This window comes from Ailuropoda melanoleuca, chromosome 17 (genome assembly GCF_002007445.2).
Source record: "Ailuropoda melanoleuca isolate Jingjing chromosome 17, ASM200744v2, whole genome shotgun sequence".
NCBI lineage: Eukaryota > Metazoa > Chordata > Mammalia > Carnivora > Ursidae > Ailuropoda > Ailuropoda melanoleuca.
In genome coordinates, this window is record NC_048234.1 from 14,919,555 (window position 1) to 14,933,760 (window position 14,206).

The window sequence follows — 14,206 nt, forward strand, 5'->3', positions numbered from 1 at the left end:
GCTGTTACACCACAATCCCCTAGAATGCTAGTTTATGTATATAAAGGAGGGGAAAAAAAAAAAAAAGAACGAACGAACTAGTTGCCTTCCACCTTGGTGGAAAATTGGGACTCCACACCCAGTTCCCCGCTCTAAATTTAGAGCCAGAGCACGCTCAGTGAAAAGGTCAGTTCCCTTTAGCATTCCTCTAACTCCATCACAAATGTACATACTAAATACTCCTTCAATCATTTCTCAAAGGAACCTGTGGCCATTGGCCAGGGTAGGCATGCAGTGGGAAGGTCAAGGGCGTGTCAAGATGTTTCTTGTCAGGTGAAGGACAAGCTGCTGCCCTTCAAGTATCTCTCCACTCAAAAACAATGAAAATAACATTCCGTGGGTCTCTCTGGAATTTTTTTTTTTAGTGTTACTTTTATTATGTTAGTCACCATACAGTACATCCCTGGTTTCCGACGTGAAGTTCGATGATTCATTAGTTGCGTGTAACACCCAGTGCACCATGCAATACGTGCCCTCCTCACTACCCATCACCAGCCTATCCCATTCCCCCACCCCCTCCCCTCTGAAGCCCTCAGTTTGTTTCTCTGGAATTTGAATTTGGAGGCAACGAGTACCAAAGTTGGTAATACCCCTCTGACTCATTTACTGAGTAACTCCAGAGGCTGCCAGAGTCTCGGGTCTGGAGCCAAAGCAGGCTTACAGCAGACCCTACCTGTGGCACAAGATGCCCTCCTTGATCCTAGAATTCAGCAGGTCAGAAGGTGCAAGCAAGACCTGTGATTGGAAAGGATGTTGTCTGGAATCTGGAAAGCTCCAACAGGGACAACAGAACAGAGTTAGGATTCAGTAGTGCAGATTCAGCCTAGCACTGTCTCAGCCCCCCACCTATCCCCCGTTCTGGTCAGCACCAGGCTGCCTTCTCTTATTCCCTGTATCCTTTGCTGTGAGGGTGTAGCTCTTTGAGGTCCTGGCTCAGTGTGGGGCTCACTCCTGTGCACCTCTGGTGTACACCATCCCAGCACATAGGTGCAGGAGTAAATCTGTGCTTTCTAAGGTTGAGAACCAGTCATGTGAAGAGCAGCTCCTGTGACCTGGGAGCGACAGATCACCCAACAGCAGAACACGAAGTGAGAATTGATCGGAGTTTCCCATCATAAGCTAGGCGTGATGTGATCCACCCATCACAGAATTTGGCGTGCACAGCAGTGATCTATCATGCAATGCTTATGGCCCGTTTGGGACTGGACCTAAGTGTGGCCATAAGACCCAAGTGAATCACAGGAGGTGACCCAGACTCCTACCTGTGCTGCCTCTCCCCTTGATTGCACCCATGCTTCATGGGGGGTTCCTACAACTAACCAGCATGAGGAAAGGACTGAGTGAATCACACCCAGGCTGGCTGGTCATGTGGGTGTTGGCAGAAATGGCCTGCTGCTGCACTGTGCCTCACTACAGCACCACTGGGGATATCCCTGAAAGACACTGTGAAAGGAAGTCCTTCAAATGAACCAAGCTGAGAGCGGCTCAGTTATTCATTCATAAGAAAGAAAATGACTGTAGGTACAGAGATACATGGACTTTTGACAGTGGCAGATGGATTGCCTGGTCAGGGGCCTAGAAGGGTCAAACTGGAGGTCCGAGGAAGGTGGAGTTGGGCAAACAGCATGAGACCTGTGTGTCTTACCTGAAAGCCCACCAGAGACCATGTACTACAGGGAAGGCTCTCAATAATATGGCAACAGGATGACCATCCTCTGGCTGCCAGGCAGACTCTTCCCACCAATCCAGTCCTTGTGCAAAGACCCAGGAACAGTGTCAGGGGTAACAAACAGCTAAGCGCAGGCCCAATGGCAAGGACTTCCTGTATCAAGACTCACATTACCACCACAGCTGAAGGCCTGTCCATGATGCTATCCACTTGGCACCATTAATCACGGGGCAGTATTTTGTCCTTATGACCCCTGCCTATGGTTCTGCCAGCACCACCACCCAAAGTCTTACAGAATGCCTTACCTGTGACAGCCCACTGTACTGCCTCAGAATGAAGGATTTATTTTACACCAAAGGAGGTGTGACCATGAGCTCATCACTATGGAATGCACTGGTCTTGTTCCATCCCATCATCCAGGATTAACTGGCCTGATGTGATGGTGACATGGCCTACTGACGGTTCCACCAAGGTGCTGGCCAGAGGTCAACACCTAATGTGGCCTGGATACCATCTTCCAATCCATGATGCGGCATACATCCTGGACCAATGACCAATGACGAATAGTGCCACTACTGCTAGAATACAGGAGTCTGAGAACCAACAGGTGTAGGAGTGGCCCCATCTATTATGACAGCCAGCAAACCCGCATATTTCATTTCTCATTCACGCAACCCGGGGCTCTCGCAGATTATGGATAGGTCCTAGCTCCTGGAGATAGGAGTGGAGACAATTCTTTCAGGGTCACAGCAAGCATTCCTTTTAAAGGGAAGCTGTGACTACTACCCCTTTTTTGTTCTTGGCCAGTGGCCCAACAGGCAAAGGATGGACGGACTGACTCTGATGATTGGGATTGTTAAGGGACAAACATCAGGGACTAAGGCTGCTAGTAGATAATCCAGTGCTGTGTCTACAACCTCGGTAAGTAACTGGGTATCTCTTAGCAATGACTTAGCAGCAATGACTTTCAGTGAGCAAGGGAAACCACCACAACCATCACCTTGGGGACAAAGGTCTGGGTCACCCCACCAAACAAGCAACCCAGATAGCCCAAAGTGCTGCTTAAAGGGAATCCAGCAAAGGGGCTCTTGCTCATTTCACTAGTGCTCTTGCCACAGGCATCCAGACAGGTCATCATCAACTCTGGGACTCTGGTCACACTTGGCACAGTAAAGATGCCTTTGTTCTCAGCAGGAGGCGGCTCAGGGATGGTAGGTCCCACAATGCAGTCTAAGAGCTGTACACAATGGGAGGGAGTGGTGCAAAGGGTGGACTGAGCTGGGACTCGGAGCTCACACACCTACAGTTCCCTCAACCAGTTCCCGCTCTCCTGCAGTTGGCAGCCCATCCGCACCAGACTGCCCCATGCTTGGAGCTGAGGCACACACTCCGGGCATTTGAGCTGTCACCCACCTATGTGCTGGGCTGGTGTACACTAGAGGTGCACAGGAGTGAGCCCCACACTGAGCCAGGACCTCAAAGAGCTACACCCTCACAGCAAAGGATACAGGGAATAAGAGAAGGCAGCCTGGTGCTGACCAGAACGGGGGATAGGTGGGGGGCTGAGAGTGCTAGGCTGAATCTGCACTACTGGGGCACGTACCTCGGATCGGCCAGACGTTCAGATGCAAATAGGGCGGAGGCAGCCTCCAGCACTGGTCCTGTGTCCGCAAACACTCAGCATCATCCAGCTTTTTTTTTTTTTTTTTTTTTTTGGCCAGGCTAATAGTGCAAAGTGATAGGTCATTATTGTTTTATTCAGCTGTGATTACTAATGATTTTGAGCATTTTCTCCTGTTCTTTAGGGTTTGGTTTCTTCTGTAAATTACATTTCCTCTTAATTCAATTTGGGGGTTGCTGTCAACGGCATGTCTTAATTTTGGTTATGGTGCCACTTGAACAAAAGACTTAAATTTTGATACAGACTATTTCACTATGGTTTTTGCTTTTGTATTAATCCTGCTTTAAAATTTCCCCCCTATAATTAAAAAAAATCTATTTAGATCCTTTACACATAAAAAACTTATTTTTGTGCATGGTATGAGGAAGAAATCTGATTTTACTCCATTTGGATAGCAGTCCTTCCAAGATCACTTACTAAAACATCATTTCTCCATTCTGACTTGCAATGTCACTTCTATTGTATACCCAATTTCCAAACATACCTGGGTCTGTTTCTTGATCTGTTGTCTATTCACACAGATGCCGTTTGTCTCAATGATAAAGTTCAATTTTGTCTTCATGATTCACAGAACAGGTCTACCCCTTCCTTTGCCCTCGTTTCTGCAAGACTGTCTTGGCTACTCTTGTCCTCTTATAGCTCCATATACATCCAATAATCTTTTTACATTCTATTTTAAAAATGGTAGCAATTTTATTGGTATTACTTTCAATATATGGCCTCTTTCAAGTAGTAATTCTTCTATCCTTGAACATGGGTTATCTCTATTCTTTATTCCTTTAGAAAAGCTGTGCTTTTTCTTAAGTTTTTTTTTAAGATCCCAAGATATTATAGTTTTTGGTGTTATTGTGAATGATTTTCCTATCATATTTCCCAATTTTTGTACACTGATTTCAATATGTAGATACCCTATTCACCAGTCATGCTGATTTGCTAATTCTGATGATTTTCTTAGGTTTCTAAGGGAGATAGTACTATTTAGAAATTATAGCACACATACCCATTTCTAATTTTTTTTAGAATTTAAAAAAGTATTACATTTATCAGTATATGATCGTCATGCTTACCTTGTTTCTAACAGCAGAAATGTTTCTGATTACCTATCATTACGCATGTTTGCAGTCTTTCCCCACTCCCTTTATCCAGTTAAGAAAATTATCTATCCTTAATTTTGATATTTCATAATTTCTGCTTAGATTTTCTATTTAATTCATCATTTAAAAATGAATTTTAATGGTGTGTGTGTGTGTATATTTGGTGTGACTGTCTTTTCACAAAGGACTTTTTATAGTTAACAATTAATATTTTGGAATTTGTTACGACTTCACTTGTGGCCAAGTACGAGGGAAACTTCTTCAGTGTTTGTGTCTATGTCTACTGTTAGACTACCGTGGGCTGCACCTGGACTAACAGGCTCAGAGGAGGCTGAGATCTGCCTGCTGGCAGGAATCAAGAGGTGCTGCGGAGGCCCTCGTGCTCCCCCAGCAGCAGCAGTCCTTGCCACAGGAGGGGGAAAAAGCCTCAGAACCTGGATTTAGAGGACGTGAGAGCATGACACACTTTTGTGTTCCCCCAGGCTGTGGTATCACACCTCAGAGACCTTGCTTTCCTGTGAGGAGCCTGTCTGCCAGACTCCACACACACCTTCCCTCAGAGCTTCCAGTGCTCCCATTATGACTCCCTCCCCAAGCTTCCCACATCACACCCGAAGCAGGGGTCCACAAAGCTGTCCTTGGGCAGGGCCACCATAGCCAGACATGACACCACTCTGCTGCTGCAGCCAGCACACACCAGGCTCTGGCTGGCTCCCCTAAGAACTGACTGCACTGCTTTCCCAGTTGCCCCATGTCCACACCTCTTAGGTGGCCCATACACTCACCATTCCCTTATCTGACCTCCCCTCTTCTGCGAACACTCCAACCTCTTTTCATGTGTCTTCACCAGAAACTGTATTGCAACTTACCTGAACTTTCCCTTCATCTTCTGAAGGAAAGAGCTATCTCCTTTCTTGCTGTGTCACGTGTGTGCTTATTTTAGCTAATTTCTTGTCTGCTCTCCCTTTCCCCTATGGCCGTATGCAGGATGCACTAGGACCGCCGAGTACCAGCCAGTACTGTAACAGGATTAACAGAGATTTCTGACTTCAAGACGACAGAGACCTTGGGAGATACACCAGGGGAGGCTGGGCAAAAGGTATATGGAATCCACAGCACTGTCTTTGCAACTTTTCTGTAAACCTAAAATTATCCCAAAATAAACCTTATCATAGATTTCAAAGCAGGGGGGTGGGAGGGGGGGGCTATAGATTTTTTCCTTTTGAGGAAATGACTGTACTGGGCTTGTCCGGGGCACAGGTGCTATGCTGGGTATAAAGTACAAGGATCAGGAAGAAGGGCTGTGGTACTGGACCCCTGAAGCAGCAGGTTGTAGCAGAGGGCTTTTCATCCTGTTTCTCAAGAATTTTTCCTATTTTTGAAGAATTTTTTCACAGTGCGAGTCAACTGGGATCTGCTCACCTGAAGCTGAAGGGGTCGCTCTCTCCCATCCTGGCCCGGGGGCTGCGGGCATGTCGTGAAGCCGGAAAATCACACACACATCCTGGTGTTCCGAGCGTCGGAGCAGCCGGGAAGTTCTCAGACAGCGTCAGCACCATGTGCGCAATGGCAGCGGTAGGAGCGTGTGGGAAACGACAGCAGGCAAGACCTTGCTGGAACAGGCTCTGGTTGCTGCCTGCTGCCCGGTCTCCTGTGGTTCCACGTCTGTTTCTCCAGCCTTCCCGCTGACCTAGTGCACTGATCTATTTCCTTCCAGTAAATTCCTTTCTTGGTGTTAGCTAGCCTTCTATCCTGTTGCTTGCAGTTGAGAACTCTAATGATGTGCGACCCAAGGAGCCAGGGCTTCCCTGGGGACCAACTCCAGGGATGCCACTTGCACAGAATACAAAATGGTATCCCTACAGTTCGGCAGTGTGGTGCCACACAACTATTTATTAATGTGTCTACAGCATGTAACAGAATAGGGAAAAAAGACATTTCGTTCCTTCATTACGTATCTGAATGACAAAAACAATCAGGATACAAACCAGCACCTTGAACATGGGCCTTCTTGCATCCCCTCCTCTCTCCCACTTACTATCTGAATAAGCTTGGGCAGGGGGCATGACAGCCAGACAACAGGCCAACAATGAGTGACTCTGTTACTGGCCATGCTCCTTGTCTGAAAAATAGAGACATCCTATGTCCTTCATTGGCTTGTTGTGAGGATTAAAAAAAAAAAAAAAAGTCACATAGCACAGTGCCTGGTCCATAAGAGGCATTTGAGAATTGCTCATTCCTTTTCCAATGTTGGTAAAATAATCATTTAGTTTGTATGTAGACAAGCTTTTCACCAAAGTGAGATTATTTTCAACTGACACAATCATCTGAGCCATGCTGCATGTTGAAGCAATATGACCTCAGAATACTAGTCCCGATGCTTCTGGCTTCCACACCTACAATACTCATAGAGTCGCTTTCCACGTGGGTGAATCCACTGTGAAAGGAAGGGACAGGCTGCATGTTAACTTAAAGACGACACATGTTTAAGTAGTTAAGCCTTTACACAAGATGGAACACAACCTCTGGACCTTCTCCACCCTAGCACACCCCATCCGGGTTGAGACCTGCGTTCATTCCTAACAATTAGCAAATATACTCACATTCTGGAGTGGGAGTATCAGCTTTGGGCCCTCCTGATGGTAGCTGCCTGAATTATGATTTCAGCAAATCTAGAAACTTCCAGTAGAGAACAGCTACCTAATCCAATCTCGACAGGGTGGAGTCATTTCCCCAGAACTGAGAACCAGGCCATCAATTCCCAACCAGTCTCAGTGAAAGACATCAACACAGGAGCTAATGGAGCCATCATTTTCCGCGATGCCATCTTTGCCTAGACAGACAACGCTGCTCTGAGGCATGACAGAGAGTGAGCAGGTGTGGAGAGAACCATACCAGACAAGCCACACAAGGGATTTGAGTTTTCTGTAGAGGCTGGTTTTGGCCATAGATTGCTTCTAAAATATTGCCACTTTGGCTTTCATGAACTACTGTTTAGCTCAGAATAAATTCCATGCTAAAAATAAAACAAGATAAAGCTGCTAAGAACATTCACGTGCAAGTCCTTGTTTGGATAGAACATTTCTCTCGGGCAGATACCTGGGGGTATGTGGCTAGGCTGTGGTAAATTTATATTTAACGCACCGATTTCCCCTGTTTTCTTTAGAGAATTATTTATGTATTCACAGATGATAACATTTTAGGAAACTGAAAAGCTCTCAGAAAGTACCGGTTATGTCTTACAGCATTCAAGAAGGTGCTGGAAAAAACTTACGGGCAACAGCATGAAGCAAGATTGCTGGGTTTACTGTTGCCAAATGAAGCTCCCAAAGGAAATTACCACTCAACTGAGGATTTCGGGAGGAATCTGTTCTGAACTAGGAAAGGGGCGTAATTCAAAATCATGATCCATTCTGGGGTCCCGATTAAAGCGCACTTTGGCAAAGATATTTCTAAGTGTGCTACTTATTTATGACATTGAGAATGGCGTCAGTTCAGTGAAGGATGTCTTCCATCCTATATCCATGTGAGTCAGTGTGCGAACACACACGTGAAGATCCTCACAGTGCCATGTGCTCAGCACGATGGTCGTGCCGTCTTGTGCATGCGGTGCAGTGTTTTAAAAGACGTGTAAAAAAGAAGTTTCTAGAAGTGCCACTTGGTTGCTAAGTTGAGAACAGTGTTATTTCAGTGAAAGGATGCTCTAACCACTCAGTAATGATGGAGAGAATTCTTTAAAGACACATACAGAAGAGCGGGGAAAAGCGTATTGTGAGGCCAACACGGGAGCACAATCCCCTCAAGGGCAACCTCCGCACCTGGCTGCTTTCCAGCGACCACGAGCACAAGTGTCTGCGCCGTCTGTCCCTCAGCAGAGAGGCTTCCTGCCGCCGCAGGAGGAAGCCATCACCAAGGCCGAGCGGTCGCAGCGTCTAAGCGGGACCTCGCCCGACAGGCTCGTCACACACGCCGGCCTCTGGGCACATGCACACTCAGCGTGGTGAAGCCACGATGCCCGCGCCCCCGAAGGGCAGGGGCGTGAACAACTGCACGAGGGCGTTAGCAAAAACACAGCAATGCCGATGCCAACAGGGCCTCCAACTTCAAAGGAATCTGAGGAGGAATCCCGAGTGGAGAGGAACTGATACACGTCCTTCTCGGAACGAGCGCACAGGCTGTCCTCTATGCTTTGTTTAGCAAGTGAAGAGAGAGCGTTTAAACCTACCAGTTATTATAGGACTTAAGTTAAATCTCTGCTTCTGTCTCATCAGAAAGTTGAGCTTGTTATACTAAAAGGAACGAAGTTTTTCTGTATTAATTAGGAGGTTGCTTTAATAATTACCTTCAAATGACAACTGACTGAAAACTCAGAAATGAGGTAGGTCTGTTACAGAAATCTGTAGTTTTTTAAATATTTGGTTTGGGGCTTGGTATTTTTTCATTTTCATTTACAACAGCAAAACATCTGCCACAGGAGGCTGAAATTACCCCAGACCGCACGCCAAGTGAGTGATGGCGGTCACCATCTCACTGTGCAGCCTGAGGCGGACCTGTCTACCCCGTCCTTTTGCAGAACTCAGTCTTGAAGAAGAAACAAGTGATTCCAAACTACTAACTGAAGAACCCAAAGCAAAGCTGCATTCTTTGGGGTTTTTCCCATCCCACCCCCGCTGACTCCACCCCCACCTGCATTTGGTAAATGGTTTTGGAATCGTGTGGCCTAGGGCAGGAGGCGAGGGTGGGGCTCCAGGTCCATGCTGGGCCCACCCGGGTGTCACTATGTGCCCCTGTGGGGCTGTGGACAAAACTGCCACATCTCAGAGCCTGTTTCATCTGGGAGACTGGGTGGCAGGTGGCAGCTTTGTACATTAGAGGAGATAAATTTTTTAAACAGAGGAGGAAATGGCATTTGAGCAGCGACTTATCTCAGGTTCCCCAGATAGTGAAAATAGGCCAGGCTGAGACCCAAGTCCCAGTCATACCGCTGGAAAGGCCAGGTGAGGCCGCTTCGCAGGTCAAGTGAAGGAAAGTGGACGCAGTTACCTGGCCCATCTATGGGAGCCCCCGAGCAGGTGATAGCAGCTCTTGAGGACGGGAATCTTATTTTCCTTATTCCACACATAGACTCGCAGGGAGAGGTCGAAGGAAGCTGTGAGGACTCGGCTCTGGTCCTTGAAATGAGAAACCAAGTGAGGCGGAGCCTGGGGCTCTGGAGCCGGGGCCACCATGCAGGCAGGTGGGCCCTCACTCACCACCCACAGGGATGTGATGGGCTTCTGGTGGTCCTGGAAGGCTGCCAGCTGCAGGCCCTGGATTGTGAAGAGCACCAGCTCCGACCCCGACACCAGCAGGATCACCTGGGAGCCATGGCCCTTCATGAGGTGAGGAGGCGTCATGGTGTCTGGCAGGAGGAAACTTGCAATCTGCTGCACTTTTTGAAATAAAAACACACAGACTGTCATCTCTCAATAGCAGCTGGGGTGTGGAGGACACATGCCTCACCTAAGATGACATGGTACGCTGACCAGAGCAACACCTTTGTGGTCACACCTGCAATTACTCCCTGAAGCCTCCAGTTCATCCACTCTCCAATACGGATGACGGTGCCCTACTTAAGGGGACTGCAAAGATTCGAGGCAAAATGCATGTGGAAGCAACAACATCTGGCACACATACCTTCCAGGAGATGGGCCCCCCACCCTTCCCCAGCTACGGCAGGGTGACGTAAGCAGCAGCACCATGGAGGGGCGCCTGGGTGGCACAGCGGTTAAGTGTCTGCCTTCGGCTCAGGGCGTGATCCTGGCGTTATGGGATCGAGCCCCACATCAGGCTCCTCCGCTATGAGCCTGCTTCTTCCTTTCCCACTCCCCCTGCTTGTGTTCCCTCTCCCGCTGGCTGTCTCTATCTCTGTTGAATAAATAAAAATAAAATCTTAAAAAAAAAAAAAAGCAGCACCATGGGAACTGTGACATTTATAACACCTACCATAAACTATTACTGATGATACTGTCTTTTATACTGTATAGCATTCCTTTTTTTTTTTTTTTTTTTAATTAACTGGATCGTTTCCTTATGGTTTACCACCAGGAAAAAACAATTACATCTTTTGAAGAATTCAGGCTCATATCAAACAACAGATTAGAGTACACAATCTGTTTCCCTTTTCTCCTCGGCTGCCAGGAAGCTCAGAGTAAAGTTTATGGTCAAATGATGACATGAAAACAAATGAATACAAAAGAAAAAAATGCTAAGGGCCACAGGGCAGGCCAGTCACAGTGACGTGCAGTTTGGGAGATAGAGGCAGCAGAAAACAAGACGGCTCTCGGTCTTATTTTCCTGCTGGCCTGGGAGCTCCTTGGGGAAGACATGGTTGTGGCTTTTACTCATCTCTGTGCACACTCAGCACCAAAAAGAGTGTCTTTGCCACAGCTGTGACAAGATAGTGAGGAGAAACTAGACTGTACATGGCCAGTGGTTAGTGTCTGGATCCCAGGACCACACAGAGGGCCCGGAATGTGGCAAGTGCTCAGCCACTCGGCCAGTACAGACTATCGCAAACAAGAAGACATTTACTGAGCCACTGTATTCACTGAGAAGGAAGAAAAGTGCCCCAAAGGAACCCGAGGAATCTGTGCTCGAAGCACCACGGTGCAATGGTGACGGTCTGGCGTGGGGTCCCTTACCCACAACATCCACTCCTTCCTGGGGCTGCCTGGCCCCCAGCTCATAGGTGGTGATGGCCAGCTCTGTGCTGTTACTGTTTCTGTGCATCACCATCAGCCTGGCTGTCTCGTCCGGGGCCCAGCAGGCTCTGGAAGTCAGCCAGATGGGCAGAGTGGTGGAGACGGGAGGGTCATCTTCCAGCAGACACAGCAGGGAGCGAGTATAGTACACCTGGGGAAACACCGCCATGCGGTCCATGCCGCTGAGAAGCACCCAGGAGGGCCACAGACCCACACCCGGTGACCTCTCTGTGTCTCACAGGGCTGCCTGTGCCCCTTGTGCACCCTCCTCTCCAGACTGCTCAGAATAGCCAGTCAGGCCCCACTGGAAACATCTCGCACACGAGTCCCGGGTCAGTCGGTGTGACCGGACAACCAAATCAACGGCTCTTATGTTTTTTTAAGGGCTCTTGTGGTTCTGAGCAGTGTACACCACTGGTGTGCTTTTACCTCCAACGTCTTGCTCTGTATTCCCGGCCTACCCACTTGGAAGTCTGCTCCAGACGACTCCTCTGTCCCTGGACCATCCTGTCTGCAGGTGCTACTGGCAGGCTTGGTCCTGCACTGGAAGCCACCCTCCCAGACCCGTCCACAAGCCTGGACACAGAACCCACCACCTTGTGTGCACAAAGCCAGGACCCTGGAGTGGAGGACACAGCTCACCACTGACCTTTGGGCCCAGGTCTGAGTTCTGGGTCGAAGCAAACACCCACTGGCAGTCAGGAGAGCAGAGGAGACCGGTGGGGCTGCTCGGAAACACCCTGGTCCTGGAGAGCAGCTGCAGCTGGGGCACGGTCAGCACATACAGGACGCCCTCAGCAGAGGCCACCTGCACATTAAAGGCCGTGGTCAGCACACGGCCTCCCAGGCCAGAGGGCGACTGCTCGACTGCCTCCCTGCTGGGGCAATGCCACTTCCGTGCGCCAGAAACAAACACGTTCCGATACACGTAAGCCTTCGCGGCAAACCCTCTCCTCCCTGCTCACGGCAGCCGGGGCGCGAGCTCCGGGGCTCCTTCTGTCTGTTACGCTGAAGTGCTGTCCACAAACTGCCTTTTTGTTTTCAGCTTCTAACACTCCTTGGAAATATTTCTTGCCAGACATTTCCCACGACTTTTTACTTCCTCTCACCCTGCTGGACATTGAAGTTGTTCACAAATCTGGTCGCTGCAGCACTGAGCACTCGTGCACAGCAGCCCCACACGCCAGCTCCAGTACTGCCTCCCAGCGGTGCCCAGAGCTGGCCGCACCAGGTCCCAGAGCGTCATCCTGAAGACTTAACAGGGAAAAACGACCGCCTTTTCAAAAAAGCGCAAATCGTGTTTGCTATGTGTAAAAGTACCATTTAGCCTCATGTGACTCACTGTAATGCCGGTCTCTGAAAATGTTTACTCATCTAATAGGTGAAGAGCCTCATCTTAATGCCACTTCCTTGATTACGGGTTAGCAACCAGGTATGACTGGCCATTTGCGCTGTTTTCTACGAAACTGACTACGCATATCTTTTTTTTTCATCTAGATTCTATACTTCATATAATCTGATATCAGTGCTTTGTTAAAGAAGATTCAGTGTTCTCTCATATTTTTCATGTATTTTAATGTTACAATATTCTCTGATTCAGATGTTTTGGGTTTTTAGGTAAATCAAACCTACATAATTAATTTTTCTTGATTCAAAAACTGTTTATATATTCCTGAGATAATTTTATACTATTGTCTTTTATTCTAAATATATTTCTACAGAGTGACATGGGAGTAACTTGTTTTCCCTTCCTGTCCGTTCATTCCATTTCTCAAATAGCTTATCCTTCACCTACTATTTTAAAAGGACAACTTTATGGTTTCCTCCCGGGTTTCAGCATAAATAAATAAATAAATAAATAAATAAATAAATAAATAAAATGGACATGTTTACACAGGCACTTACGTATGAAACCCTCTCTGGACTTTCTATTCTGTTCAACTTACATAAAGACGCCTGTTCTTACTGGCCAGGAAAACCCAAAAACTTCAAAATGCTCAGCAAATGGCAGGCAACATTCAAACAAAGTCATTAGAAGAAAGTGAAAGTAAGAAAGACGCAAAACATTTTAGCTGACAGAACCATCCCCCAAAGAACAACCAACAATCAGAGACCGGGAGCCACACCCCAACTGAATCAAATATCACAAAATAAGCACATGCAGACATGAAGAACACCCTGAATTAGAAAGTCAGCACTCAACCGGAAATGGACAAAAAGCCAAGATGTGAAATAAGAGTTAACTTAATTCGGGAAAGATACTGAAGAAAAAGTTATCTTAAAGACTAGCAATATACCTAAGAGAGAATATATTCTACTGGACCAATAAGGACACTAAAGAGAAGAAGGAAAACAGGCAAGAGAACAAAGATGGAATAAAGGGCTAAGATGACTCTGAGAGCAGGGATCCAAGAGAACAGGCAAAGAAGATCTGAGAGAACATACAAGTGAAGCTCCTGCAGAGGAAAAGCAAACGATTAACAGACTAATACTTAAAACTCACACACAGTGAAACTTGCTGAAACATAAAACCTGAATCCATGTATCAAAAGGGTACATATGTTCCTGGAAAAGTCAATCCAGGATGGTCACCAAAGACACCTCACAACAAAACTACTAGACTTAAGTATTTCAAAAATCCTTCAAGCTTCTGATTTACAAGTCCAAGTGTCTAACAAGGAAAGTAAGTCAAGGTGGGAGTAGACTTTTCAACAGAAACATACAAAGTGAAATAATATTTTCACAAAATTTAAGACAAATATAAGCCAGGGATTTACGGCCCGGCCAGGCCATGCTTCAAGCATCCAGGCTACAGAAAGCAGCACCAGATCTGCAAGGACGCATCTGAGAGACTTCCCTGGGGATCTCCTAGAGATGGGGCCCCATCAGACCACAAGATACAAGGAAAATGTCACCAGAACTGGTGTGACTACTAAGCACAGGACACTGTAGATCAAAGAGTTTAAAAAAAAGAGAAAGC

General features: G+C 47.3%; 1 protein-coding gene across 7 annotated transcripts in view; it reads right to left on the reverse strand.

The window, feature by feature from the left end:
• Nucleotides 1-4,762: 4,762 nt before the first annotated feature.
• CDK20 (cyclin dependent kinase 20) overlaps nt 4,763-14,206 on the reverse strand; it is a 65,541-nt gene continuing 56,097 nt past the window's right edge. For 3 of the 7 annotated variants that reach the window (XM_034647070.1, XM_034647069.1, XM_034647067.1), the window contains 5 exons: nt 11,876-12,034; nt 11,167-11,377; nt 9,736-9,914; nt 9,527-9,654; nt 4,763-6,920 (listed from right to left, as the gene is read on the reverse strand). In XM_034647070.1, the coding sequence (XP_034502961.1) occupies nt 6,794-6,920; nt 9,527-9,654; nt 9,736-9,914; nt 11,167-11,377; nt 11,876-12,034 (804 nt within the window). In that variant the 3' untranslated portion in view covers nt 4,763-6,793. Of the gene's footprint in view, nt 6,921-9,526; nt 9,655-9,735; nt 9,915-11,166; nt 11,378-11,875; nt 12,035-12,340; nt 12,481-14,206 lie in introns of those variants that run through there. The other 4 variants (XR_004621731.1, XM_034647068.1, XR_004621736.1 and 1 more) reach the window with 4 other exon arrangements.